The 25,169-nt window shown below is 46.5% G+C and overlaps 1 protein-coding gene across 2 annotated transcripts in view; it reads left to right on the top strand.

Annotated features, from left to right (window-relative positions):
- Positions 1–25,077, top strand: part of RHCE (Rh blood group CcEe antigens) — a 37,187-nt gene extending 12,110 nt beyond the window's left edge. The window contains exons 3-10 of one of the 2 annotated variants that reach the window (XM_021683563.1): positions 382–532; positions 5,162–5,312; positions 6,066–6,232; positions 7,733–7,870; positions 10,081–10,214; positions 16,014–16,093; positions 19,818–19,891; positions 24,837–25,077. In XM_021683563.1, coding sequence (XP_021539238.1) covers positions 382–532; positions 5,162–5,312; positions 6,066–6,232; positions 7,733–7,870; positions 10,081–10,214; positions 16,014–16,093; positions 19,818–19,891; positions 24,837–24,863 — 922 coding nt within the window. In that variant the 3' untranslated portion in view covers positions 24,864–25,077. The remainder of the gene's footprint in view (positions 1–381; positions 533–5,161; positions 5,313–6,065; positions 6,233–7,732; positions 7,871–10,080; positions 10,215–16,013; positions 16,094–19,817; positions 19,892–24,836) is intronic. The other variant, XM_021683564.1, reaches the window with a different exon arrangement.
- Positions 25,078–25,169: the final 92 nt, after the last annotated feature.

Below are 25,169 nucleotides of genomic sequence, written 5' to 3'. Positions count from 1 at the left end.
ATTGAGCATCTTTGTGAGATGCAGGCAGAAGAGAAGCCGTGGGCAAAACCTCAGTTGTCAGACCTAGAAGGGGGTCCTGAGGGAACAATCAGCCTCTGTAACTCACCATGACATTCTTACAAGAAATTCAGAATGGCCTCAGTAGGCATGAGTATGTGCAGATCAATTTCTCACCCTGATGCCACCCTGATGGGGGAAGGAGCCCACGGAGATAGCAGATGGGGCAGCACCCGTTCCCATGAGGGTGGAATCTTGTTTCCTTGTTCTCCTACTGTGTCCCTAATTTCTTGGACAGCGCCAGGCTTGCTGAATGAGTGAATGAGTGAATAACGAATGAGAGGATACTTTTCAATCATCCCCCCCCCTCTCTCTGTCCCCCAGTATTAAGTTGGCCACCATGAGTGCTATGTCTGTGCTCATCTCAGCGGGTGCCGTGCTGGGGAAGGCCAACCTGTTGCAGCTGACATCGATGGCACTGGTGGAGGTGACAGTCTTTGTCACCATGAGGATGATTGACAGGCAGTACCTCAGTGTGAGTCATGATGCTGTGAGCAGGGGACTTTGGGGAGGAGGGGTGTGGAGGTGGAGGGGGGTGGACAGTGCCTCCATTTGGTGGAGTTCCTGGGATTTAAAAATTATAAAGACAGACCCAAATGGGGTTCCAAAATTGTGATCTATGCTAAATGTTTAAATATAGCAACCTAATGGTTTTAACTGGAGCTGGCGTAGTCACTGGTGATGACAAGGTCTAAGGTTTGACAGGGGATATGGGTGGCAGAAGTGTAATGTAGGAAAGTTATTAGTAGAGAAAGCATCAAGGAACAGAGAGAGTTGGACGGATCAAGATGATGACCTGGAGGAGTGATAGAAAGATGGTAAGGCAGGTGCTGAAATCCTTAGACCAAGAAGCAGGTGGATAATCAGCAAGGAGTGTAGAGTTCACCAGCATGTTCTTCAAGGGAGCTGGAGATATTTGGGAGGGAAAATGAACAATGGTCTAGAAGCTTAGATTTGAAGTTCTTATTATTCACTAATTTTTGGTTCTCTTCATCTTTTATATGACTTTATTTTAACCCCTAACTACTTCGGCGTATATTTCCTATAAACAAGGGCATTCTTTTACATAACCATTGTTCAGTTAACAAATTTTAGAAATTAACGTTGACATAATATTATTATCTAATTCAAATTTCCCCAATAATATCCTGTTACAGCAATATATATATATATATTTCTTTCTTTTTGGCCCAGGGTCACACTTTCATTCAGTTCTCATGTCTCCTTAAACTTTTTCAATCTGGAACAGTTTCTTAGTTTTTCTTGCTATTTCGTGAACTTGACATGTTTTGAGGTTACAAGCCAGTTATTTTGTAGAATGTGGGTTTGTCTACAGTTTCCTCATGATTAGTTGGAGGGTATGCATTTTTGGCAGGAATTACACAGAAGTGATGTTGTGCCCTTCTCAGTGCATCATATCAAGAGACACATGCTGTCAATTTGTCCCATTACTGAGGATGTTAACTCTGGTCACCTGTTAAGATTTTGTCTTCCAGGCTCTTCCACTGTAAAGTTACTATTTTCCCCTTTGTAATCAAAAAGCATCTTGTGGGGCACCTGGGTGGCTCAGTTGGTTAAGCGACTGCCTTCAGCTCAGGTCATGATCCTGGAGTCCCGGATCGAGTCCCGCATCGGGCTCCCTGCTCGGCAGGGGGTCTGCTTCTCCCTCTGCCCTCTTCCCTCTCGTGCTCTCTGTCTCTCATTCTCTGTCTCTCAAATAAATAAATAAAATCTTTAAAAAAAAAAAAAAAAAAAAGCATCTTGTGGGGGAGATAATATTCTGTAAAATCCTGTTTCTTATCAAACTTTCACCCACTGTCTTTTTTTTTTTTTAATATTTTATTTATTTATTTGACAGAGAGAGACACAGAGAGAGGGAACACAAGCAGGGGGAGTGGGAGAGGGAGAAGCAGGCTTCCCGTGGAGCAGGGAGCCCGATGTGGGGCTTGATTCCAGGACCCTGGAACCATGACCTGAGCCAAAGGCAGACACCTAACGAATGATCCACCCAGGCGCCCCTCACCCACTGTCTTTAGCAACTGCTGATTTTTTTTTTTTTGCCTGAATCAATTAGCACTCTGATGACTACCAATATTGGTTTTCTTTCTCTTTTTTTTTTTTTTTCTTAAAGATTTTATTTTGGGGGCGCCTGGGTGGCTCAGTTGGTTAAGCATCTGACTGTGGCTCAATCATGATCTCAGGGTCCTGGGATCAAGCCCTGCATTGGGCTCCCACTAAGCAGGGAGTCAGTTTCTCCCTCTGCCCCTCCCCCTGCTTGTGCTCTCTCTCTCTCTCTCTCTCTCAAACAAATAAAATCTTTTTTTTTTTTTAAAGATTTTATTTATTTATTTGACAGAGAGATAGAGAGAACAAGCAGGCAGAGAGGCAGGCAGAGGGAGAGGGAGAAGCAGGCTCTCCACTGAGCAGGGAGCCCGATGCGGGGCTCGATCCCAGGACCCTGGGATCATGACCTGAGCCGAAGGCAGCCGCTTAACCGACTGAGCCACCCAGGCGCCCCAAATAAAATCTTTTTTAAAAAAGATGTTTTTAATTAGTCTCTACACCCAAAATAGGGCTCAAACCTACAACCACCAGATCAACAGTCACATGCTCTAAGGACTGAGCCAACCAGGCGCCCCCAGTATTGGTTTTCTAATTCCATCTTCCCTTCCACAACCATTAGTTATAACGCATTCCGCTGTAAGAAAGAACTTTCTTTTCTCCTCCATTCAGGCATTCATTCATTCATTCATTCATTCATTCATTCATTTAACTATGGGCTCACGGAGTCACCCAGACATACTTTCATTTTTTTTCCTCTCTGCTTACCATAAGAACTAACTGCAACTCCTTGGTTTCAAGGAAAAAACTGCACTGGAACTTTTTTTAGGCAGAAAGAGGGGACCACCAAGGGCAGGAGTAGCAGTCAGACTCAGGACTGGAATTGTAAATGAGAAGCCTTTAAGATCCTAGGTAGTTCATGCTCTCCATCTTTTGGTTCTGTTCCTCTCTGTGCACATCAGCATTCTCTTCAGTGGAGAACATGTTCTCTCCACCCCTTTCGTTTCCGGGCTTTTAAGTCCCAGATCCTGCAGGATCCTGCCCTCCTCTCTGAGCTGGTCCCAGTTCTAGGGTCCAGTAAGAAAGAACCTGATTGGCTCATGCAGCCACGTGTCTGCTTTGGCCCAATCAGCTGCAGCCAGCGTGGAGGGCGGGTCACGCAGTGAACACGTGGCCAGTCCAGAAAAAGAGGTAAATTCCTAGAGCTGGAAAGCTTCCTGCGGGCCGGGCGTGGTAAATGCTTTCCTACTTTTAAAGGGCTGCAGTGATGCAAAGCCATACGGTCTGCTCTCTTTGTGGCTTTGACTCCAGTTTAGTTGGTGCCGGGGAGGATTCAGCACTGATTTTGAGAGTTGGCTGCTTTACCTAAAAACGTCAGTTCAGCCTGGGTTTATTGAATGGAAAAGCTCGGGGAAAACCAGAGACAGCAACCAGAGCTGCTTCGGTGGCGGCGACTCCAGAAATGAGTGTAGGGTTCCACTCCAGTCATCCCCACGTGTGGTTCCTGGATGCCTGGGAGACCTCAGACATTAAAAATGCAAGACCTCTTTTAAGTTCTTCCAGGCGACTTCATTTTCATGTATGCCTGAAATGTGTGAATGTATCCTTCCCATTCACTCATTCCTTTCACAAATATTTATTCCGTGCCTATTATGCACCAGGCATCTTTTCGGCAGTGGGAAAATGCTACTGTGGTGGACCTTCCATTCCAGAAGGAAAGACTGCCAATAGCAATCAACGTAGGCGAACGATACAGCATCTTAGATAGAAAATAAAATGAGAAAGGAGATATGAAGAATCGAGAGGGGGATAAAATGTTAGATAAGGTGGCCAGGGAAGGCTTCCCCAAGTAATAATGAGTAGAGACATGAAGGTGGGGAGTGCACAAGCCACGTGGGTGCCTGAGCACAGTGGCAGGTCAAGGGCGGGGGTGGGGGGTAGTGGTCTGCCTCTTCCAGGAGTATTTTATCACCCACACTGTTTAGAATTGTTGGCACGGGGTAATAATAAAAAGCAGACAGACTTCTAAGAGCTTTTATTATCGTTTTAAATTCTCCAATGCACCCCCTTACTGCCTGCACCCAGGGTGGGCCACTCCCTCCACCTTGCATTCCACGCACTGGAAAAGCCAGAGTGAAGTGGGACTGATGTGGGAGCATGCCTGTGGGTTGGAGGAAGAGCGAGGAGAGTGTGTCAGGAGTGGAGCAGGAAATGAAGTCAGGGAGGTTAGGGGAGAGCAGGTCACACAGGGTTCTACAGGTCATAGCCAGAACGTGGACTTTGAATTGAGCGAGAGAGGAACCATTGGGAGATTCTGAGCAGAGATGGCCATGAACTGACTTAGATGTTCATAGGGTCACTCTGGCGGCTGTGTGGAGGGTAGTCAGTAGAGGGACAAGGGTGGAATTGGGGGGGGGGGGACCAGTTAGAAGGTTACCGCAATAATTTGGAGGTGGTGGTGATGGTGGGGCTTAAATCAAGGTGGGGGTCAGTGAAGCCTGGTGGTAAAAATTCTGCCAATTCTGGATATTTTTTGAAGGCAGAGTTGACAGGACTTACCAGTAGTCCACCAAGTGAGTTATTAAAGATTACTAACTTTGATATTCATAAAGCAAAATTAGCATATGTCTAGAATTTACTAAAGACTTTAGTTTCGTATTATAAAAAGTCTGGCTGCTTCCTGCTGCAGAGTTTATATCACTCATCACTCCACAAATTCTGCTGAAAAGTAGGAAGCAGTGGGGGTGCATGTCCATGTGACTTTTTGCCTCACCTAAGTAGATCTCAGCCAAAAGCATTTAAGAGCTACTGATAAGGCCAAACCAGCAACTTCCCTGGAATAAATCCATGGCTGCTCCTGGGTCTCTCCTGGGTCTTCTCTGAAAGGGGAACTGCTGGGTTGGGGAGGCTCCAAACACCCGTGTCATGACTCCAAGTCACACCTTCTGAACTTGAGTGAAGTTCGGAACTGTCTCCCAGGAACAGGGGGTTGGCCTGTGGGCAGGGGCTGTGGGCATTCACCGCCCTGCTGGCTTTGTTGCAGATGGACAACCACGTAAGCATGATGCACATCCACGTGTTTGCAACCTATTTTGGGCTGATGGTGGCCTGGTTCCTCTCGAGGTCTCTGAATGAGAGAGTGACGGAGGAGAAGAATCAGACAACAAAGAGCTCCAGTTTGTTTACCATGCTGGGTGAGGACAAAGTGGGGTGTGTGTGGAGGGGGGTCTCTCCCTTGGAGTTAGCGAGAGGCTCTCTGATGGCTCTGTGGAAAAATCTCCCTCCTTTACCAACCTGCCCAGGGTGCTCAGAGCCCCTCCATGATGACTCAGCTCCCCAACTAGTGTTGGATGGATTCACAATCCCTTTTAGGGCAACGCTCTTCATTAATATCCACAGGAGAGGGGAGACGCGTTACCCTTGAGTTTAGATCAGTTTGCCTAATCCTTTTATCATCGAGCGAAGGGAGGGAACTGGACAAGTGGAGAAGGGAGAGGCCAGCAGTGGAGAGAGGGAGAGGGTGGGGAAGAGACCAGTAATACTGGCGTATCTGGCGAAGCCCAGCGGAAATGCAGAAGCCTGACTGTGGGAGAAGCCGAGAGAAAATTGGGCAGTGAGCCGGGCAGTAGGTGACCCAACAGCCAGCCACGAGGCCAAAATCAAAGTGGCACATTACATTTTCAGAATAAGCATTTGGCCATCACAAGCCGGGCTCAGGAGGCCTGGGGGTTGGTGATTTAAACTCTCTGGGCCTTTGTTTTTTTGCCCATGAAGTATGTTAGCTGGGCCCTATCAACTCGATAATTCAGAGGAGACATGACTTGCCCAAAAAGTCACATAACTAAAAAGGGACAAAGCTGAGACTTGCCTGCTCCAGGAAGCCCCCGCAGGCTCAGGCTTTGGAGTAGCAGTGCTGGCTCTGGCCACTGACCCTCTCTGGCCCCCAGGAACCCTCTTCTTGTGGATATTCTGGCCGAGTTTCAACTCCGCTCTGCTGGATATTCCAAAGGAAAGGAGGAATGCCGTGTTCAACACCTACTATGCTGTCGCGTCCAGCGCGGTGACAGCCATCTCAATGTCGGCCTTGGCTCGCCCCCAAGGGAAGATCAACATGGTGAGGAGGGGGTTGCCCCTCGGGCAGCACTCAGGTCTTCTAGGCTGGACACATATTCATGCCCCCTGTTCCAGAACCAGCCCCACAGGGTGGGAAAAAGTATTCCGGGTGACAGAGACTTGTCTGCAGTGTCCTGGAGCAAGGGGAAGGGCACTGGCTTATCAAAATGGAGGTGGAATTTGGAGACTATGGAATGATCAAAGGCTCTCTGAGGGGAATGATTAAGTCTATCAGTGTTGACACCAAACAGACACGTGGGTGTGAACCTGTTTCTGCTAGTTACTAAAGCCAGCCACCATGAGCAAGAGTCAGCAGAGAAGAGCTAGAATAGAATCAGCCAGGCTCTCCCCTTCCCCTAAGAAATTTCAAGAATGGGATGAATGGAATTGGAGGTAAAGAAGGATGTTATTACCCTAGCCGTGTGACCCTGATCAAGCCACTTACACCTCTGGAGCCACAACTGGCTCATATGTAAGGTGGAAATTAAGAGGCGATGCACATAAAGTGCTCTATGGGGGAAATAGTGCTGGGCAAACATTAGCCATGTTACCAATGTAGCCAGGAGACTGTGTGTGAGTTTTGGGGGTGGAGAGAGAGACGGGTGAAAGGGTAGAGCTAAAGATGAAACAAGTTTCCATGACGATCAGGTATGAGGCCAGCCAGCCAGAGGTGGTGGGAAAAAGTCTAGAGAGACAGCAGGGCCTAGAGTGGACAGAATGTGGCCATGCATGACAGGTTAAGCACTAAGGGGAGTGGGTGTCTTTCTGGGGGAGCTCCATGGTGACAGGGAGTCTAGGATCAGACAAGGTAGGGACATCTAGGGAGGCAGGTGTGGCCAGAAGGTCAGGGAAGCCCAGAAGCTGGTCCCAGGCCCCAGAGCTCCAAGACCTGGTTAGAGTTGGGAGGGCAGAGGGAAGTAGCATGAAAGCGAAGCAAGGCCCCAGGTCTAGAGGATTAAAGGACATAGCAGAGATGTGACCCAGGAACGAGAGATAGCTGGTTAAAGCTGGATCCAGTAGTACAGGGTGGCGTAAACACCAAATAGCCAATAATAATGATAAAAATAGTAAAAACAATAATAATGGCTTATATTTCTTGAGCCCTTGGCTCAGAGTCTTCCATGTGGTAACTCGTTCAGTCTTACAATAACCGTATTAAGTAGGTACAATCAAAACCCCGTTCTTCTGGTGCAAAAGTTGAAGCATGAATGGCTCAGTGCCCAAGGACACATCGCTAATAGGTGTGAGGGTGGCTAGGATACACTTTCAAGTTCATTGCCTCCCAGTCAGGGTGACTGCTCACTGAGCCTGAGAAGCGGAGTAAGATAAAACCATTGATGAAGGTCCTGTAGTCTCAGCAGAGAGGAGGGGATGGTTTCAGGGCCCGTGAAGCAGGGAAGACATGACAGTGTTGCTTGCTACCAGCTTACCAAGTAACTCTGGGCAAGATGCTGTCCTCTTTGTACCTCACTTCATTCGTCCACAAGCACTTTCTTTGCAGACTCATATCCACAACGCGGTACTGGCTGGAGGTGTGGCTGTGGGCCCTTCGTGTCATCTGATCACTTCTCCTTGGCTCGCCATGCTGCTGGGCTTTTTGGCTGGACTGATCTCCATCGGGGGAGCGCTGTGCCTGCCGGTAAGGAGCTGGGCCGCTACCACCTGATTTGGCTTAGACCAGCAGGGCCCTGGGAGCATGGTGGGCCGTCGTGTGGTGTCATGGCTGCACGAGGCAGACGTTGGCACCTTCTCAGGCAGGCTTCAGAGCTTGGGTGAGCGACCCACCCAGGTTGTACTGTGTATTTGTTAGGATCTGGGGGAGCAAGTAACAGAACCCATTCATGTTTGCTCAGGCACAGGGGGGAATATTGTAAGGCTACTGGGGTGTCACAGAACCCAAGGACAGGGATGCTGCTGGGAACCCAGGATTGGCTGACACCAGGGACAGGAGTGTTGTGAGGAACCCAAGAAGTATCCGCTCTTCTTCTTTCTTTGCTTTGCATGAGTATCTGCTTTATTCTCACTCTGTAGACTTCCTTCCCCTTCTCCTTCTCCTGCTCCACATGGTGGAATGTAGTCTTGCTCTTCAGGAAAGCAGCTGGGTGGAATTTCTCGGCCCCATTCCCAAGTGTTCTGGAGAAGGGACTCATGGGCTTAGTTTGGACAGTGTGCTTATCTTTGGCTGGGAATGTGGGGGACCCGAGCATAACATACGTACACGGCTGCTGCCCGTGAGCCATGTGAATGGGGGGGGGAGGGGCAGCAGCCGGAAGAGGGATGCTGGGCTAACCCAGGCCATGTCCACTTCTGATTGTTTAATTCTTCTTCTAAGTGGATGGGCTTTTCTTCCTTCAACATCCAGCAGGTGCTGATAATACCAGCATACCCCATGATAGCCAATTTGTTATAATACACTTCTAAGAGAAATAATTTCAGAGCAGCAACTCTTTGTGGGTTTGAAGCCTTGGTAGAGGAGAAAGGAGTAGACTTTTGGATGGCTCAAGAAGCTGAATTTGGATGAAAAATGGATATTCAGGGAGGCAGTTTCACTCCAGAATAGGGGAAGATGTACCAACAGTCTCGTCTGACCAGCAATGGGGTAGCCTGCTTTTCATCTTTGGCATTGCAATGAATGTCTTTTATCTCCTGTGCTTTGAGGCCTTATGATGAAAGGCTGAAGTGCGCAGGGAAACCTGCGTAAATTCTCATCAGGCTGGGTGTCCACTCTCTGTACTTGTTTCCTTGACTCCATCAGTGGGGGAATGATTCAGAGATGATTCACTCATTCATCCGTCCCTTCATTCATTCAGCACATATGTTTTAACATGTGTCCTGCTCCCTGAGCTATAGTGTAGTGAGGGCAATGGACAAATAAACATAGCACAGCACGTCTAATCCAGCCTGAGCTGGATCAGAAAATGCTTCCTGGAGCAGAGGGTGTCTCAGCCGAGTATTGACAGATGACTAATATTAGCCAGGCAAAGTAAAGGGAAATGTATTCCAGACAGAAGGAACAGTGTGTTCAAAGGCTCAGTGGTGAGAAGAGCAGATGGCCCAGCCAGGAAATAGACGCTGAAGCACTGGGTTCACCTGGGAGTGTGGTGGGACCACAGTCTTGAGAGATGGGAGATACTCAGGTGTGGCTCCTGGGCAGCTTGAGGAGTCTGGGTTTTTATTCTGAAGACAGTGGGGGATCCCAAGGGGGAAACTCACCTGTCCTATTTGCATTTGTATCCACATTTGTTGGCTCATGGTCCCCTGGGAGGCTAAGTGGTGGAGGGGAAGGGGTGCTGAAGGAGAGTCCGGAGGGGGGGGCGGTCAGATTCTTTTCTTCTCATTAGTCATGTTGTCTTTGGGATAGCAGTTACATTTGGGCTAGACCAGCGGGTCTCAATCACCCTCCGGGGACTTTTTGACTATACCTGGTGACATTTTTTTGGTTAACACACGGTGCGAGGGTTGCTCATGGCATCTCGAGGGTGGAGCCCAGGGATGCTGCTAAACATCCCAGGGCCTTTGCACAATACATAAGTATCAGCCCAATGTGTGAGTAGGGCCTGGGCTAGGCCCTTGCTTCTGGAAGGGTGGTCAGGGGGCCAGTAGCATTGACATCACCTGGAACTTTGTGAGAAGTGCAGAATCCCAGGCCCTAGGCCCACTAATCTGACTCTGCAGCTTCGCAAGCTCCCCACGTGATGCAAGTACGCATTCAGGTCTGAGGAGCCCTTGTGGAGGTGAGCCCCAAAGCCTACCCCCTGTGGGTGGCCCTGGATGCCAAGGATCTGTGGAAAGCCTGGATAGGGGATATCAGTCTTTCATGTACATCTGCTTATCTGACGTTCGTTCCAGGAATACTTTAACCGTGTGCTGGGGATCCACGACACCTGCGGCGTGCACTACTCCTTTGGCTTGCCAGGTCTGCTCGGGGGAATCGCCTACATTCTGCTGATAATCTATGAGGTCACCTGGACCAAGCAGTCCATGTAAGTGACTTGGCTTATCCCCTTCGCACCCCGTCCAACTCAGGAAGAAACATGCCCAAAGCCCTCAGCTGAGGTGCGTGCATTCAGAGCCAGGCACTCCGCAGGCCTTAACAAATATTTGCTGGCAGATTTATTAATACATTCTGCCTAACCTCTACCTCTCCAGGCCATGTCTTCTTTCCAAAAAGGACAGCTTAGATGCTGGGCAAAGGCAGACAGTTGTGAGTCCTGCCCCCAAAATGTAGACAGAGCAGGTCAATTGGGCCCAAGCCAGCTGAGTCCATTGTTTAACCCCTGGTGGTTTAGGTCATGGTGAAGAGTGTGTCATGGAGTCAGACTCATCTTGACCTCTTACTAGCTGGGTGTGCTACCTAGTCTCTCTGAGCCTCATTGCCTGGTGTAAACGCAGATAATGACAGAGCCTCTCCTCATAGGGTGCTTGGAGGCCAGGTGCTTGCAGCCAGACACCTTGTGGTTAAAAGGATTTAATACTTTAATGTAGGAATATGCTAAGCACAGCCCATCCCTGAGGCCCCAGAGAGAGAAGGAGCTTGGCCAAGGTCTTGCTGTGAGGCAGGAACGTGGGCCTTGGGACTAGGGTCAGATCCTATGTTCTCCGGACAATGGACGCCAGTGGCCGATTTGACATACCCGAGACCTGGCCATCACCTCCCAGAGGTTGTGTGAGTATCTTCTGGGCGTGGCTCACATAAAATGAAAGAGTGACTTGAGCGTGATACAGGGATAGATTTTTCCAGATGAACTGATACAGTGATAACAGTAATAATAGTCCTGGTGACAATCACCACTGCTTATGGACTGCTCTCTAGGTGCTAATAGGCCTGTGCTAAAAGCATCACATGCGTCATCTCATTTAATCCTCGCACCCCGACCCGAGATGTATTATTATCCTACACTAAGATACGACACATATGGGGAGTTATCTGCCCTAAGTCACTCGGCTGGAATGCAGCTGTACAGCTGATGAGCGCCTGAAGTGGGTGATGAGGAGCTCATCGCATCTGGAGGCAGCTCAGAGAAACCACGGAGGGCTGGGGCCCTTCTAGCTCGAACAACAGAGATGGACACAGCCCCACATTATAGGAATCACATACAGCATGTGAGACAGCCCTCCTTAAACTGCTTGGGGTAAGGGGGAATCCCACCTCTGGGTGGGGAGGAGATGGTCTGCGTGAAGCAAGACACCATAGGGATGGGCTCCAATGATGTGTCTGCCACTGTTTTAACAGTTGTGCAACTCAGCCTCTCTCTGAGCCCCTGAGTCCCTCTCTGTAAAGCTCAGGTGACTGTAGGGGCCAGGCAGGTAAGGTTACAAAAAGAGAGCAGCGAGAGGAGCTGGGCAATCGTGGGCAATTGCTCTGAATTCAGCACCTGGCAACCATGACGGTGCCAGGACCCAGGCTCAGTGTCCCCAGGTCTAATGACTTTTTAAGAGAAACCAGAAATCCAGAGTTACGCACCTGCGCCCCCAAGCATTGGCAAAAGATTCAGAGTCATTAGAAACATTGTGTGGGCCAAATTCCGTTCCTGGGTGGCCAACCTGTGATTTCTGAACCACCTACCCTTCTAGCTCCTTAATTCTGTGCTTCTGTGGCTCTCCTAGAGCAGTGGTTCTCAACAGCACTAGCATCACCGGGAACTTGCTAGAAATGCAAATCCTACCCTAACCCAGACCTGCACTGTTAGAAATCTAGTGATGGGGCCCCAGCAATCTGTGGGTCAACCAGCCCTCTAGGGGGTTCTCCTGCAAGCTAGTTTGAGACTACGAGCCTAGAGCAAACAACAACAAACGAACAACAAAACAAACAACAAAAAACAAAACAAAGGTCAGCCAACCAATGGTGTGCTACTAAAGGACTAACAACCTGCTCTCCAGGAAAACAAAGCCCTGATTGCAGAGGGGCAGATACTCCCATCTGTAACCATGGAGGGGCTATCACTGAACTGGGGGTTGGGAACGGTTGAGAACAGGGGTCGGTCAACCCGCCCCTGGGAGCGGGCTCTTGCACACCTCTGCGAGTCAGGTCTCACCAGGATGGGACAGTAGAGTACCAAGGAGTTGTCCTCTCTCCTCTGCAGGAACCCGCCAAAGGGAAGGACATAGCGACAGCAATGACCTCTCTTAGGGAGGCCTCTGGTCAGCTGGAAGTCAAGGGCACAGGCTTCAGGGAGGGTTCCATTTACCAGCCGTGTGATCTTAGGCACAGTATACTCAAACTCTCTTCAAGTCTCAGCTTTGATCTGCATGATGGGATAATAAGATCTGCGTCCCAGGGATGCTGTGAAGATTCAGCATGGAGGGAACACCCTCTTGTCTTCATGATGATTCTTGCTACTGCTGCTTCTACAGGAGAAACACCTCTGTGTATAGAAAGAGGGACAAAGGACTAGCTGGGAGTCAGAACACTTAATGTGACACGTGGAGCAACTGTTTATTAGCTTCGTGTCATTGGGCAACACGGTTGGCTTTTCATTCATTCCACAGTGTTTGCTGAGCTCCTATTCATGGGAGCAAATGTGAACGGGTCACGTGCTTGCCGCTGGGATGGGGCAGGGTTTCACAAACTGTGGGATTTAAGTGGTGTAGAGACACACTTAAATAACATTGAATCATGCAGGGCAGATGCTGTTTTTCAATTATTCAGTCCTTGGATTGCATCAGGGCGAAAGCCTGCACTCATGTGCTAAGTGCCTCTGTGCTTCTGAGGCAAGCTGACGTCAGGTTGGAAGGCCAGCGAGGGAGCCTCTGGCTGAGACACGTGCTCAGGCTGCATCTGGGGGAGATTTTAGCAACACTTTGTTTGCACTGTATCTTTTTACAGTGACCTCCCATTTCTCTACCGTTTACACTGGTGACTCAAAGTTTCCTTTTAAATACATTTATTTAAATGTAAAAAAAAAAAGTCCATTTAAAGAAAAATATTTAAAAAAATAGTATCCTTGGAATGTCAATATGGCTAAATTTGTGAAGGTAACTCACAGATGCCGAAATTTGGGAAAGATCTGTCTGGCCTTCGTGGGTAGATGGGGTTTGAATCCCAAGAGCCACCCATGCCAAGCCATGTGACATTGGAGACTCTGGTTCACTTTCCTAACCTGGATCTTCCCATTTGTGGAACACACTCAGAGGGCTGACAGCTCACTCAGAGGGCTGCTCCAGCATCATATGAAATCAGATGGTAAACATGGGGAGCAGAGGGTGTGGTGCAGGGGAGCCCACCCTGCGTGGGGACTGTCATTATGGCTAGCTCTGTGTCATCCATTGCTGCTTTCAGATGGCATCAGGAGAGAGTGAACTGGGGGGTTAGCAGTTAGCAGATTTAGATTTAGCTTCTATGCTACCACTTAATCTTATTTTTAAAAACAAAACGTTGGGCGCCTGGGTGGCTCAGTTGGTTAAGCGACTGCCTTCGGCTCAGGTCATGATCCTGGAGCCCCAGGATCGAGTCTCGCATCGGGCTCCCTGTTCAGCAGGGAGTCTGCTTCTCCCTTCTGACCCTACCCCCCTCATGCTCTCTCTCTCTCTCTCAAATAAATAATAAATAAAATCTTAAAATATAAAAAAAGAAAAAAGAAAAAGAAAACGTTTTTGTAGTATAATCTACATCCAGAGAAGGGCAAATATCCTCAGGGTACCACTTGATGAATTTTCTGACACGCCCATGTAATCAGCACCCAGAACTCCTTCTTGTCCCATCCCAGGGCAGCCGTGACCCTGACTTCTAACACCATCAGTCAGTTTTGCCTGCCTTTGTCCTTCATGTACATGGAATCCTACAGGAAGTCTGTGCTCTTGTGTGCCTGGCTTTGACTCTACATTGTAGTTGTGAGACTCTCCCACATTGTTGAGTATCTCTGTAGATTGTTCATTTTCATTGGGGTAGAGTATAGAATTGTGCTGGGGTTTACTTCATAAAGGTGACTTGAGTGATGACATGGAGAGGTCAATGTCATTGAAGGAAAAGTTTAATGTTACAGTTGTCCTAGAAATGAGAGGCTCAACACACCATGTAGGGCCCCACAAAACCTTATTACACCCAGGGACCAGGCAGCAGAGAGAGAGGGGAACTGAGACTATATGCCTTCAGGTTGATGGCAGTGGGGTGGTGGGGGGGAGGGGTGGGAGTCCCCTCTTGGGCAGGAACTGAAAGCATGTGTTAGAGTTTGTGGTCAGGGGGTTTATAATATGAATTTTGCACTCCCGTGAAAGCTGACTTGCTGGAGAGAGAGCGGTAAACAATTTTGGCCATTAGTTGGGCCCTGTAATAAATGAGTGCCATGTAGACAAATACAGAATCTAAGAAACACAGTTAAAATAAGTGTTCCATTGTGTGAATACAAAACAATTTCTCCATCACTGATGAACATTTGGGTTCTTTCCGGTTTGGAGCTGTTATGAACATTCTAGTATGGCCGCTATGAACATTCTAGCACTTTTTTTTTTTTTTTTTTTTTTAGTACATACAAATGCTCTTCTGTTGAGTAAATGCCTAGAAGCAGAGCTGTTGGATCATGGCATTCATATGATCCATTTGAGAGGATATTACCAGTTTTCCACTGTGCCAGTCTAATCACCCATGGCACCCAAGAGTTCCCTTTACCCCATATATTCTCCAACACCCCATATTTTCCTTCTCTTTAAGTTTATCCACTTAAGCATCAAACATCAATTTAATTTTAATTTCCCTGATGACCAATTAAGTGCAGCACTTTTCATTGGCTTTCTGGACATTTGAACATCTTCTCTTTTGAAATATCTGTCCAAGTTCTTTTGCCCATCTTTCTGTTGTATTGTTCTGCCTTTTTCTTATAGATTTGTAGGAATTCTGGATATAGAGTCTTTGTTATATAAATGTATCATAAATATCTTCTCCCATTTTGTGGGTTATCTTTCACCTTAATGGTATCTTTTGATGGACAGAAGTTCTTAATTTTAACACAGTTCAATTCATTACTGTTCCCTTCACGTTTGTGAGTCCTGTTTAAGAAATCCTTGCCTAGGGGTGCCTGGGTGGCTCAGTCGGTTAAGCGTCTGACTTCAGCTCAGGTCATGATCTCAGGGTCCTGGGATTGAGCCCCACATCAGGCTCCCTGCTCAGCGGGGAGCCTGCTTCTCTCTGTCCTTCACCCCCCCCCCCACCCCGATCATGCTCGCTCTGTCTCTTGCTTTCTCTCTCTCTTAAATAAATAAATAAATAAATAAAATCTTTAAAAAAAGAAAAAAAAAACGAAATCTTTGCCTACTGCAAGGTCATGTAGATGTCTTCCCAGGCTACTTCATAGTTTAGAGTGAGGTCCTGGGGTCGCCTAGAAAGAGAGAGGACAGGGAAGTATGTTCAACAGGGGTGGGCCGGGGAGATGAGCCTGACAGCCAAGCTCTACTCCACCTTGCCCTGATGGAAACAGAACTTTCATCATTACTTGCCTCATGAGGGAACTTGGGGCTCAGAGAGGTTAAGTGACTTGCCCAGGATCATGCAGCTAGTTACAGTCCTTGGACTTGAACCTGGGTTTTCTGCCTCCTGGTCAAATTCATCATCCATGGTTTCCGAGAATTGAAGGCAGCCAAAGAGGATCTTGGAATCCCCCCTTTCCCTCCTCCATGTCTGTGTGGCTTTGCAGGAACACGGCAGGGGAAGGGGTTACCTGGGGAGAGGAATTATTCTTCTGATAGCCCTTCCTGACAGCATCACAGGAGTTGCAAACAGTCCTCTTGACCCCAATGACCTCTGCACTCTGATGGTTGAATGTGGCTACACCCCACTCTGTCATTTCTAGGATCAGCTACCAGTTGTTCATTGGCACTGGGACACTCAGCTTGGCCGTGGCTTCGGGTCTTATAGCTGGTGTTTTGACAGGTAAGTGTGAGATGACCCTCCTTCCCCCATGGCCCAGGGCACAGGTCCTGAGGCCAGAGGGCATCTGGCGCACGGCCACATGTCTGTGCCCATCCCCTTCTCTGTGAACCCCCGCAGCTCAAGCTAAATGATGCAAAGGGGCTCAGACCTTGATTAACAACAAAAACAGAATCACATGATTTCAGAATTAGAAGGGCCCTCAGAGGTCACCTGTCAGAGGTGTGGACTCTGAGGGCCAGATAAAGTAAGAGACTTTCTGGAGGTTACAAGTAGCAGCAAGTGGCAACATTACAGTCTCCTGAGCTCAGGGCTTGTGATTTCACCCAATTTTGTACAGCAAGCCAAGGAAACCCATATGCCAAAAAGTTTACCTTCACTCCCTGAGAATACCCATACTATTATTTTGTTCAGCAAGTATTTATTCAATATCTACTATGAGCCAGGGCACTATTCTTTTTTTTTTTTTTTTAAGATTTTATTTATTTATTTGAGAGAGCGAGAATGAGAGAGAGTACATGAGAGGGGGAAGGGTCAGAGGGAGAAGCAGGCTCCCCGCTGAGCAGGGAGCCCGATGCGGGACTTGATCCCGGGACTCCAGGATCATGACCTGAGCCGAAAGTAGTCGCTTAACCAACTGAGCCACCCAGGCGCCCCAGGGCACTATTCTTAGGCACTAGGGACACAAGAGTGAACAAAACACGTTCCCTGATCTCATGGAGCTGATATTCTAGTGAAGGGGGAGGGGATAATAAATAAACAGATAAGTGGAGTATTTACTATGTCAGAGATGGTAAGTGCTATGAAGAGAAATAACTCGGTAGAGGAACACAGAGTCGGGGTGAGGATGGGGTGCTCTTTTAGAATGGTGGGAAGGGAAGGCCTATCTAATAAGTTGACCTTTAAGCAGAAACCTGAAAGGAAAGAGGGAAGGAGACATGCCATGCGTTTATTTGGCAGAAGAGCATTCCATAAAAAGAGATAGCAAGTGCAAAGGCCCCGAGGCGGGAGCAAAGCATGCTCAGTGTGGCTGATATGGACAGAGTGAAAGGGAGAGTGGCAGGGGTTGAGAACAGAGTGGTAACAAGAAGCCAGATCATTCTGAGAGATGGGAAGCCATTGGAAATCTTTAAACAGAGGACTGAAGTATGCTTTTGCTCCTGCAATATGACAGAACAGCAAGACCCTTAGGGAGTTGCTAATCTGCCAGTCTTATTTATATGCTAGGTGAAAGTATGGATTTCTGTCCAAAACTGCTCACCTTTATTCTACAAGCAAACAGCTTTATTGGTTAGACATTCATATACTGTGTCCCTAAGCAGGGAATGAATGCCAAATAAGAGACCAAATAGCATAAGCAGACATAAAGGAGTTGTATGGCGTTGGGCACATCAGTTCACTCTCTCTGGGCCTTGGGTACCTTCTCTGTAAAATGAAAGGACAGTGGTAACTAATCATTTGGCTTCTTTTCTGCTCCAAAACGTAGAAAGATACTTTTTGGAATTGCCTAGGTGATTTTAGAGAGCGAGACTGACTAGAATTACTCTAATATACTCACTGGCCTCAGCTTTCAGCAGAGTTGAGGTGATTGATTAAGCACCAGATAAGACAAATGCCTCCCTCTGTAAGTTTACATTCTATTCATGGTGACAGTCTAATCCTGAGTAGGGTTACCAGATTTAGCAAGTGAAAACCCAAGGTGCCCATTTTTTAAGTTCAGCATTAACTGAGCATCCTGTATTTTATCTGGCAACCCTCCCCCCCGGACTGTGACACCATTCACCATTGTCACTAGTATTCACAAAGTGACACTGATTTGCACCATCTTGTAAAGCCCCTGGGAGGGCTTTTTTAATGCTTGCCTGGAGTCAAGAAAGAGAATAGACTATTGTTCCTTTAAGAGTTAAGACCAATGAGTATTCCTCTTTACGTGTGGCTTTGAACGTAAGAACACTGGTAAATAAAAAGAACATGAGCAATGGAAGGGGGAAAGAGGCCACCAAGCAGCCAAGATAGCACCAAATTGACCCCCTAAAGCTGAGCATTTTGCTTGCCAAGAGCCCCGCCCCCGATTTGGGCCTGTCTACACTTACGTAAGAAACAATCCCATCAAGCATGGTTATTGAGTTTCCCAGTTCCGGCAGATCAGAAATGGAGGTTAGAAATGGGACAGGTTTCTAGAGGTAAGGCACACTGGTAGAAGTGAGAGGTGAAAAAAGACAGCCTAACAGAAGAAAAATTCTTAAAGCTAGACACTAGAGCATGAAACTTGGGCTGCTAAGAGAATCCAACAACCCTCAACAGCTACATACTTCCTCTGCATTAGATAGCACATTTCATAAATGGATGTTCCTAGCAATGGTTCCGATTAAAAAAAAAAAAAATCTAGGGGCACCTGGGTGGCTCAGTCGTTAAGCGTCTGCCTTCGGCTCAGGTCATGATCCCGGGGTCCTGGGATCGAGCCCCGCATCGGGCTCCCTGCTCGGCAGGAGGCCTGCTTCTCCCTCTCCCACTCCCCCTGCTTGTGTTCCCTCTCTCGCTGTGTCTCTCTCTGTCAAATAAATAAAATCTTAAAAAAATAAAAAATCTAAATGTGTTTAGTGTTGTCTCATAAGACAAGAAAATATAATATATTTTGGGTGGATTTTTGTCAGTGGTGAGTAAGCCTCAGCTATGTGGAAAGTTCATGTAGGTGTTAGAGATCATTTCTGAATAATTCCAGCTAAATGAGGTGTGCTGGTTACACCCTACATGTCAATATCAGTTAAAGGTGTGCATTACAAAAGGAAAATGTGAATAAGTACACGCCTACTCTTGTTAATCTTACTACTTAATACATTGGGACCGATCACCATTAAAAATACACAGATAGGGCGCCTGGGTGGCTCAGTCGTTAAGCGTCTGCCTTCGGCTCAGGTCATGATCCCAGGGTCCTGGGATCGAGTCCCACATCGGGCTCCCTGCTCAGCAGGAAGCCTGCTTCTTCCTCTCCCACTCCCCCCGTTTGTGTTCCTGTTCTCGCTGTCTCTCTCTGTCATATAAATAAATAAAATCTTAAAAAAAAAAAAAAAAGGTGAACACTTTAAAAAAAAAATACACAGATAAATCTATCAATGGCATTTCCCTGGTTCGTATGAAAGGTGAGCAATCCCTTCACGTATCCTGAGAAATTCGGTTCGCTTTGCATAGCTGGAGGAATACACAGGGCCAAGCTCTCTGGGCAGAGGCTGGATGGGTGAAAAGAAGAATAGCGCAAAAGCAAGTTGGTATAAACTACTTTCCTAACTACACAAGTGGAGTCCTGAGCTGAGGGTCACAGAGTTTATTGAAGCCAGTGACGCCGGACTGACAGGAGCACCTAATTGGAGTTGCTGTCCATGGTAGCTCTCGTGTTCCAAATAGATCAGCTTTTAAGTAGGAGCACCGTCTGACAGGGCTCTTCTATTCCACCTTGGGAAGCATGTCAGATAGGTGGCTACTGTACACCTCTCAGTATCATCTAAATCCTTTTGAGATAATTGCTCTTGCCAGTTTCTTTTAAAAGATGTCTACAGAGTTAGTAAAGCTGGTCCAGGAAGGCCAGCGCTTCAATTTGTCTGTCTCCTGGCTGTAGAAGAAAAAGGGATTTTGTTGAGATAACCATAGCTGGCCTATGATATTTTGATTAATTTGGAGATAACAAATGCTGTGCTCTAAAGGTTTAACACATAATTATGAATTTTAACAGGTTTGATCTTAAACCTCAAAATATGCAAGGGACCTCATGCAGCTAAATATTTTGATGACCAAGCTTTCTGGGAGGTAAGATTTTTAACCTAAGGTCATAGATCTTGAGTGAATGAACTTAGAACGATATCTGTTATATCTGTATGTATGTTGACTTGGTGTTTGTGAGAACAAACTAAAAACAAAATTGTGTGTGTGTGTGTGTGCACTGGTAAAAGCTGGGGAGGGAAGTGGTAAAGGTTACCATTCCCCTGATGCCTCAAAGTCACTGAGGGTCAGAGATGTGAGAACGGCTGCTGGCCACACTTCCCTTATCTGGGGTCATCAACGTGGGCAAAGGGTTTGACGTAAAGGTGATCGAATCCTGCGGTGCACGAGCCAGCAGGTCCAGTCTCATTTGATAGACACACTGAGTGGAGCTGTGACCATCTGGGTTCTCACAATGAGTGTGCGGCAGAGCTGGATCTAGAACACAACTCTTGATAAGCGGTAGCTAGCGGACACAGGACCACGTGTACTGTTGGGAGTCTGGGATCATTTAGCTAAAGGACAGAGAACTCAAACAACGCGGCTGCTGCTGAGGGTCTCTGTGTTCCGTGTAGTATTTGTTGTCATGACTAGTCTAGAAAGAGGCTCAGGGCTCATTCCCTGTTACCCCACTGCACTCCTCCCTTTGGCCAGCACTCATAGTCCACCATGCAGTCTGATGTGTCACCTTAGGTAAATCCCATGTGATGCTGAGGCTGGCTGGGCAAACATTGCAAAATTATAAATGGGAAGTGGAGGCTGACGGAGGCCAGGCTAATGCCCAGCATCATACCTTTGCGAGCAGCAGAGGTAAGACCAGGAACTGTACCTCCCGAGTCCCAAGCCAATCCTTTCTCCACCTGGCATACCTAGATACTGATCACTAAAGGGACAGAGAACCAGCCTCATTATGGGCCTTGGCATTAGTGTTTGTAGAGAGAACCTGCCTCTTCTTCTCCTTTGCCTCCTTCTTTATCTCTTCTCTTAACTCCGCTTCTTCTTCCTTTTCCTTGTCAAAGAGCTTTACGGAGGTATATTTAAATTGTATATCTCAAATGTACAATTTGATGCATTTCAACATATTTATATGCCTATGAAACCATCACTACAGTCAAGATAATGAACATATCCATTGCCACCATGTTTCCTTGTGCCTCTTTGAAACTATTCCCTCCCTAGGCCACCCCGTTCCATCCCCAGGCAACCACTGAACTGCCTTCTGTCCAATAGATCGGTTTACATTTTCTATAATTTTATATAAATGAATCATACAGTACATTCTTTTTCTGGCTTCTTTTACTCAGCATAATTATTCTGAGAGTCATCCATGTTGTTGCTTATAAACGGTCTCATCTGGTACCAGCTTCTCCCTACAGCCAGTCTCTCTCAGTCCCTGCCGAGTGTTCTTGCCCCTTTGGTGGTAGCAGGGTAATCTGGTGAAAGGACTCAGGAAGCTGGTTTAATTCATCCATTCATTCCACAAGTATTTATTGAGCAAGCCCTATATGCCAAGCATTCTGCTATTAATGAGGGATGCCACAAATGGGACCAATATCCAGCTCAGTTATTTGAGTTGCAATAAATACTTGCTGAATGAATGAAGGAAATTTGAGGAACCCCCCCCCACCCCCAACGCTGGGCACTGCAGCAGCAGGTGAAGTGAAACCACGGGTACGGACCTGGAATGAGAAGACCTGAATTCCAGTTGCCATTCTGCAAGGTCTCATGGAGGCAAGTTCCTTGACCTCTCTTACTGGTAAAATAAGAATGGTAATCTTTGTTCTACCTCACTGGGTTGTTTTGAAGACCAAATGAGGTAATAATGGCTGTAACTACATTCTATAAACTGTAAAATGCAAAGCACCACGTGAACAGGAAAGCTTATTACTGGGGGTTTAGCCAACCATGAAGGAATGCGTAAGCTTAATAGTTATCATTTATCGTAAGCCGATGGTTTCCAATTTTGTGCTAGATGCTTTTCAACATTATCTGATTTTATCCTTACAACAACCCTGCTCAAGAGTAAGCATCCCTGTCTTAAAGATGAAGAATGGGGAACCATGAGAGACGATGGACTCTGAAAAACAAACAGGGTTCTAGAGGGGAGGTGGGTGGGAGGATGGGTTAGCCTGGTGGTGGGTACTGAGGAGGGCACGTTCTGCATGGAGCACTGGGTGTTATGCACAAACAATGAATCATGGAACACTTCATCTAAAACTAATGATGTAATGTATGGGGATTAACATAAGAATAAAAAGAAAATTAAAAAAAAAAAAAAGATGAAGAATGGGGCGCCTGGATGGCACAGTCAGTGAGGCATCCGACTCTTGGTTTCGGCTCAGGGCATGATCTTGGGGTTGTGAGATCGAGCCACACGTTCGGCTCCGGGTTCAGCACAGAGTCTGCGTAAGACTATCTCTCTCTCTCCCTCTGCCCCTCCCCACCACACTCTTTCTCTTTCTAAAATAAATGAGGAGGAAGAAGAGAAGAGGAAGAAGAGGAAGAAGAAGGAGAAGAAGAAGAAGAAGAGGAGTAACTTGTCCAAAATGATAAAGCTAGTAAATGGAAAAGGAGGAATTTGAACTGGTATCTCTTTGGCTTGAAAGACACAGCTGCTCCTGGAGGATATCCTTTTACAGCTGAGCAGAACATTTATTCAGCAGCAGAACACTGCTTTCATTTGAAAAGCCAAATATCCATTAAAGTGGCAAGAGTTCAAACTTCCAAAGCTGATAAATCCAGGGGTAATTTTTTTTAAACCATCTGAAAAGACATTTTAATCATCATCGAATGTCCTAACGCACTTCAGAGAACCAGACACCTGGGGTTTGGAAAGGACATTCCTTCATTGGTTGCCCAAACCATGTCTGACAGTTCTTGGGATGGGGCATTCACTACTCCCCACAGGTACCCATGTCATCCTTGGGTGGTTCTATTACTAATTAATCATTCATTCACTAATTAATTCCATTTAATGTATTCCCTAATATATGACAGAACTCTTGTGTGAAGAGCTGGAGAGACAAATCTAAATGTAATGCAGCTCTCGATCTCAAGGAACTGCATCTTCTAATCCTCTGTCTTCCTATAGATTACAATGATCCTACCTCAGATACTGTTTTACAAAAATTCAGTTCCTGACACAATTTTTCATAAATTCCTTCCTTCAATTTTTTATTTCAATTTAATAACCCATGGATTTTATTTCATGCTTTCCAAAGCACAAGGACTCACTGACATCCACTTATTAAAACTAATTCCACAGTTAACCTTTCTGAAGAAAATAGCTTTTTTTGCGAGTCTATTGCAGACAAGCCCCTGTCCTGGGTACTGTGTGGGGGTTCAGAGAAACTAGGACTTTCACCATGTAGAAGGACTGGATCTTTCTATATGCACAGCTCTATCTGTTAAGCACTGAGTGAGTCATCCTGGCAGTAGCTGCTGGACAAATGAGAGAAGGTAGAGTTTGGGGAGGTCAGGAAACATGAAACTTGGAGCTGTGTTGGATTTGGCTAAGTGGCAGGAAGTGAAAGACATTCCAAGCAAGGGGAAGGTTGTGAGCAAGAACTGGAGAAGCAGGAGGCAACCTGGCTCAGACGGTTGGTGAAGGGAAAGATGAAAGGTAGGCGAGAGCCACTTGACTCATCCTCCAGGCAATTGGAAGCTCCCAAAAGTTTAAGTGGGGAAACGATAGGATAGTTTTAGAGTTGAGTGGCGCAAGACTAAGCTCGTAGGATGGATTCTGAAATGAGTGCCATATGCTGAAGATCATCCATTGGCTTCTGAACAAGTACTTGCAGTTTATTTTAAAAATGATTTTATTGCCAAGAAACATCACCACCACCACTGTTTTAGCATATAAATACCTCAGAATCTGTTGAGTCCCTCCTGCCGTGTTAGGCAAAATTCTCAAAACCTAGCCTCATCACACTGGTATTACCCCTGCTTCTGATTTAAGATACACACTGTAGACACACAGTAAGGATCCAACAAACGCTTGTTCAACAAAAAGGAGGAGAGCGGGTTTCTAAAGCAAAGCAGGAAGACAGATTAGGAGCCTGCCAATGGACTCCTCCCCTCTTGGAGAGGCCCCTGAAAAGAGCCTTGTTCTGGAAGGCGGATCTGAATTCGAGTCCTGGTTCACCCACTGGCAGTCTAGTAGTGCCTTCAGGCACGTCTCTTTCCTTCTCTGGGGCTCAGTTTCTTCATTTGTAAAATGAGACCAAATTCCACATTCCGGAGTCAGACGGATCTGGGTTCTACCACCCCTTGTTCTGTGATCTCTCAGAGCCTCATTGTTCCCATCTCTGTGGAGACAGGAAGAGTAGTATCTCACCAGGTCGTTGTAAGGGTTTAAAGGACATAATGTGTGTGAAATGATAGCACACTGATCCTCAAAAAACACCCCATAAATGTTAGCCACTCTGATTCCCACTTCTACAATTCTGTGGTCCATGTTACCGGACACGCAGTGATTTAGGGCAGGGTGTGACGTGGCACCACCCCAGAACTTAGGATATGCTCAGCTTGCAGAAGAGAAGACCCAAAGGAGACCTAAGAACAATCTTCAAACACTTGAAAGATTGTCATGGAGAAAAGGACAAGTATTTGTTCCTATGCTTCTCCAAAGAATTTACCTATATCCAGTGGGCGATGCTGTATAAACTGCTAACAACTTGAACTTGTCTGCAAAATTACTACGAAGTAATTCATAGTGCGGTGAATTCACCCATTGGGTGAAGTGCGTCCTCTGTCACTGGGGGCAAACAAAAGCCAGATCACTATTTATCAATGATGCATGTAAGGAGCTGTAAGAAATGAGATCTAAGAGTTCTTCCAATTCAGATTTTGTGAAAGACCCTCTAAGACGACTGTGAGAAGACATTTTCGTCAACATGTCAGTTTCCAGAGTTCAAGTCAGAATCAGTATGTGTCCAAATTTTAAGACTATAAGGGTTCATCTGTAATAAAAGTATTTGTTTTGTTTTCACAGTTTCCTCATTTGGCTATTGGATTTTAAGCAAAAGCATCCAAGAGAAACAAGGCCTGTCTGAAAATGAGACAACTTCCTTTCACTGTTGCCCCCCTTTTTTTGTGGATGACAGACACTCATTACAGCAAAGTCTCCTTATATACAATGGAGCAAGGTCAGAGATGAATTTGGTATTAAAAAATAAGATTAAAAATTTATTTGAATGGTAATTTCATAATAGTTTAAAATAAATGTTTGGTTTCATTAAAAATGATGCTATCAGTATTTTCTTGGGTGCAGACACGTAATTAAGGTATTGGTTCAATTTTATTGACAATTCCTAGATTCTTTCTC

This window comes from Neomonachus schauinslandi, chromosome 4 (genome assembly GCF_002201575.2).
Source record: "Neomonachus schauinslandi chromosome 4, ASM220157v2, whole genome shotgun sequence".
NCBI classification, from domain to species: Eukaryota; Metazoa; Chordata; class Mammalia; order Carnivora; family Phocidae; genus Neomonachus; species Neomonachus schauinslandi.
This window is presented reverse-complemented; position numbering and strand designations above follow the sequence as displayed.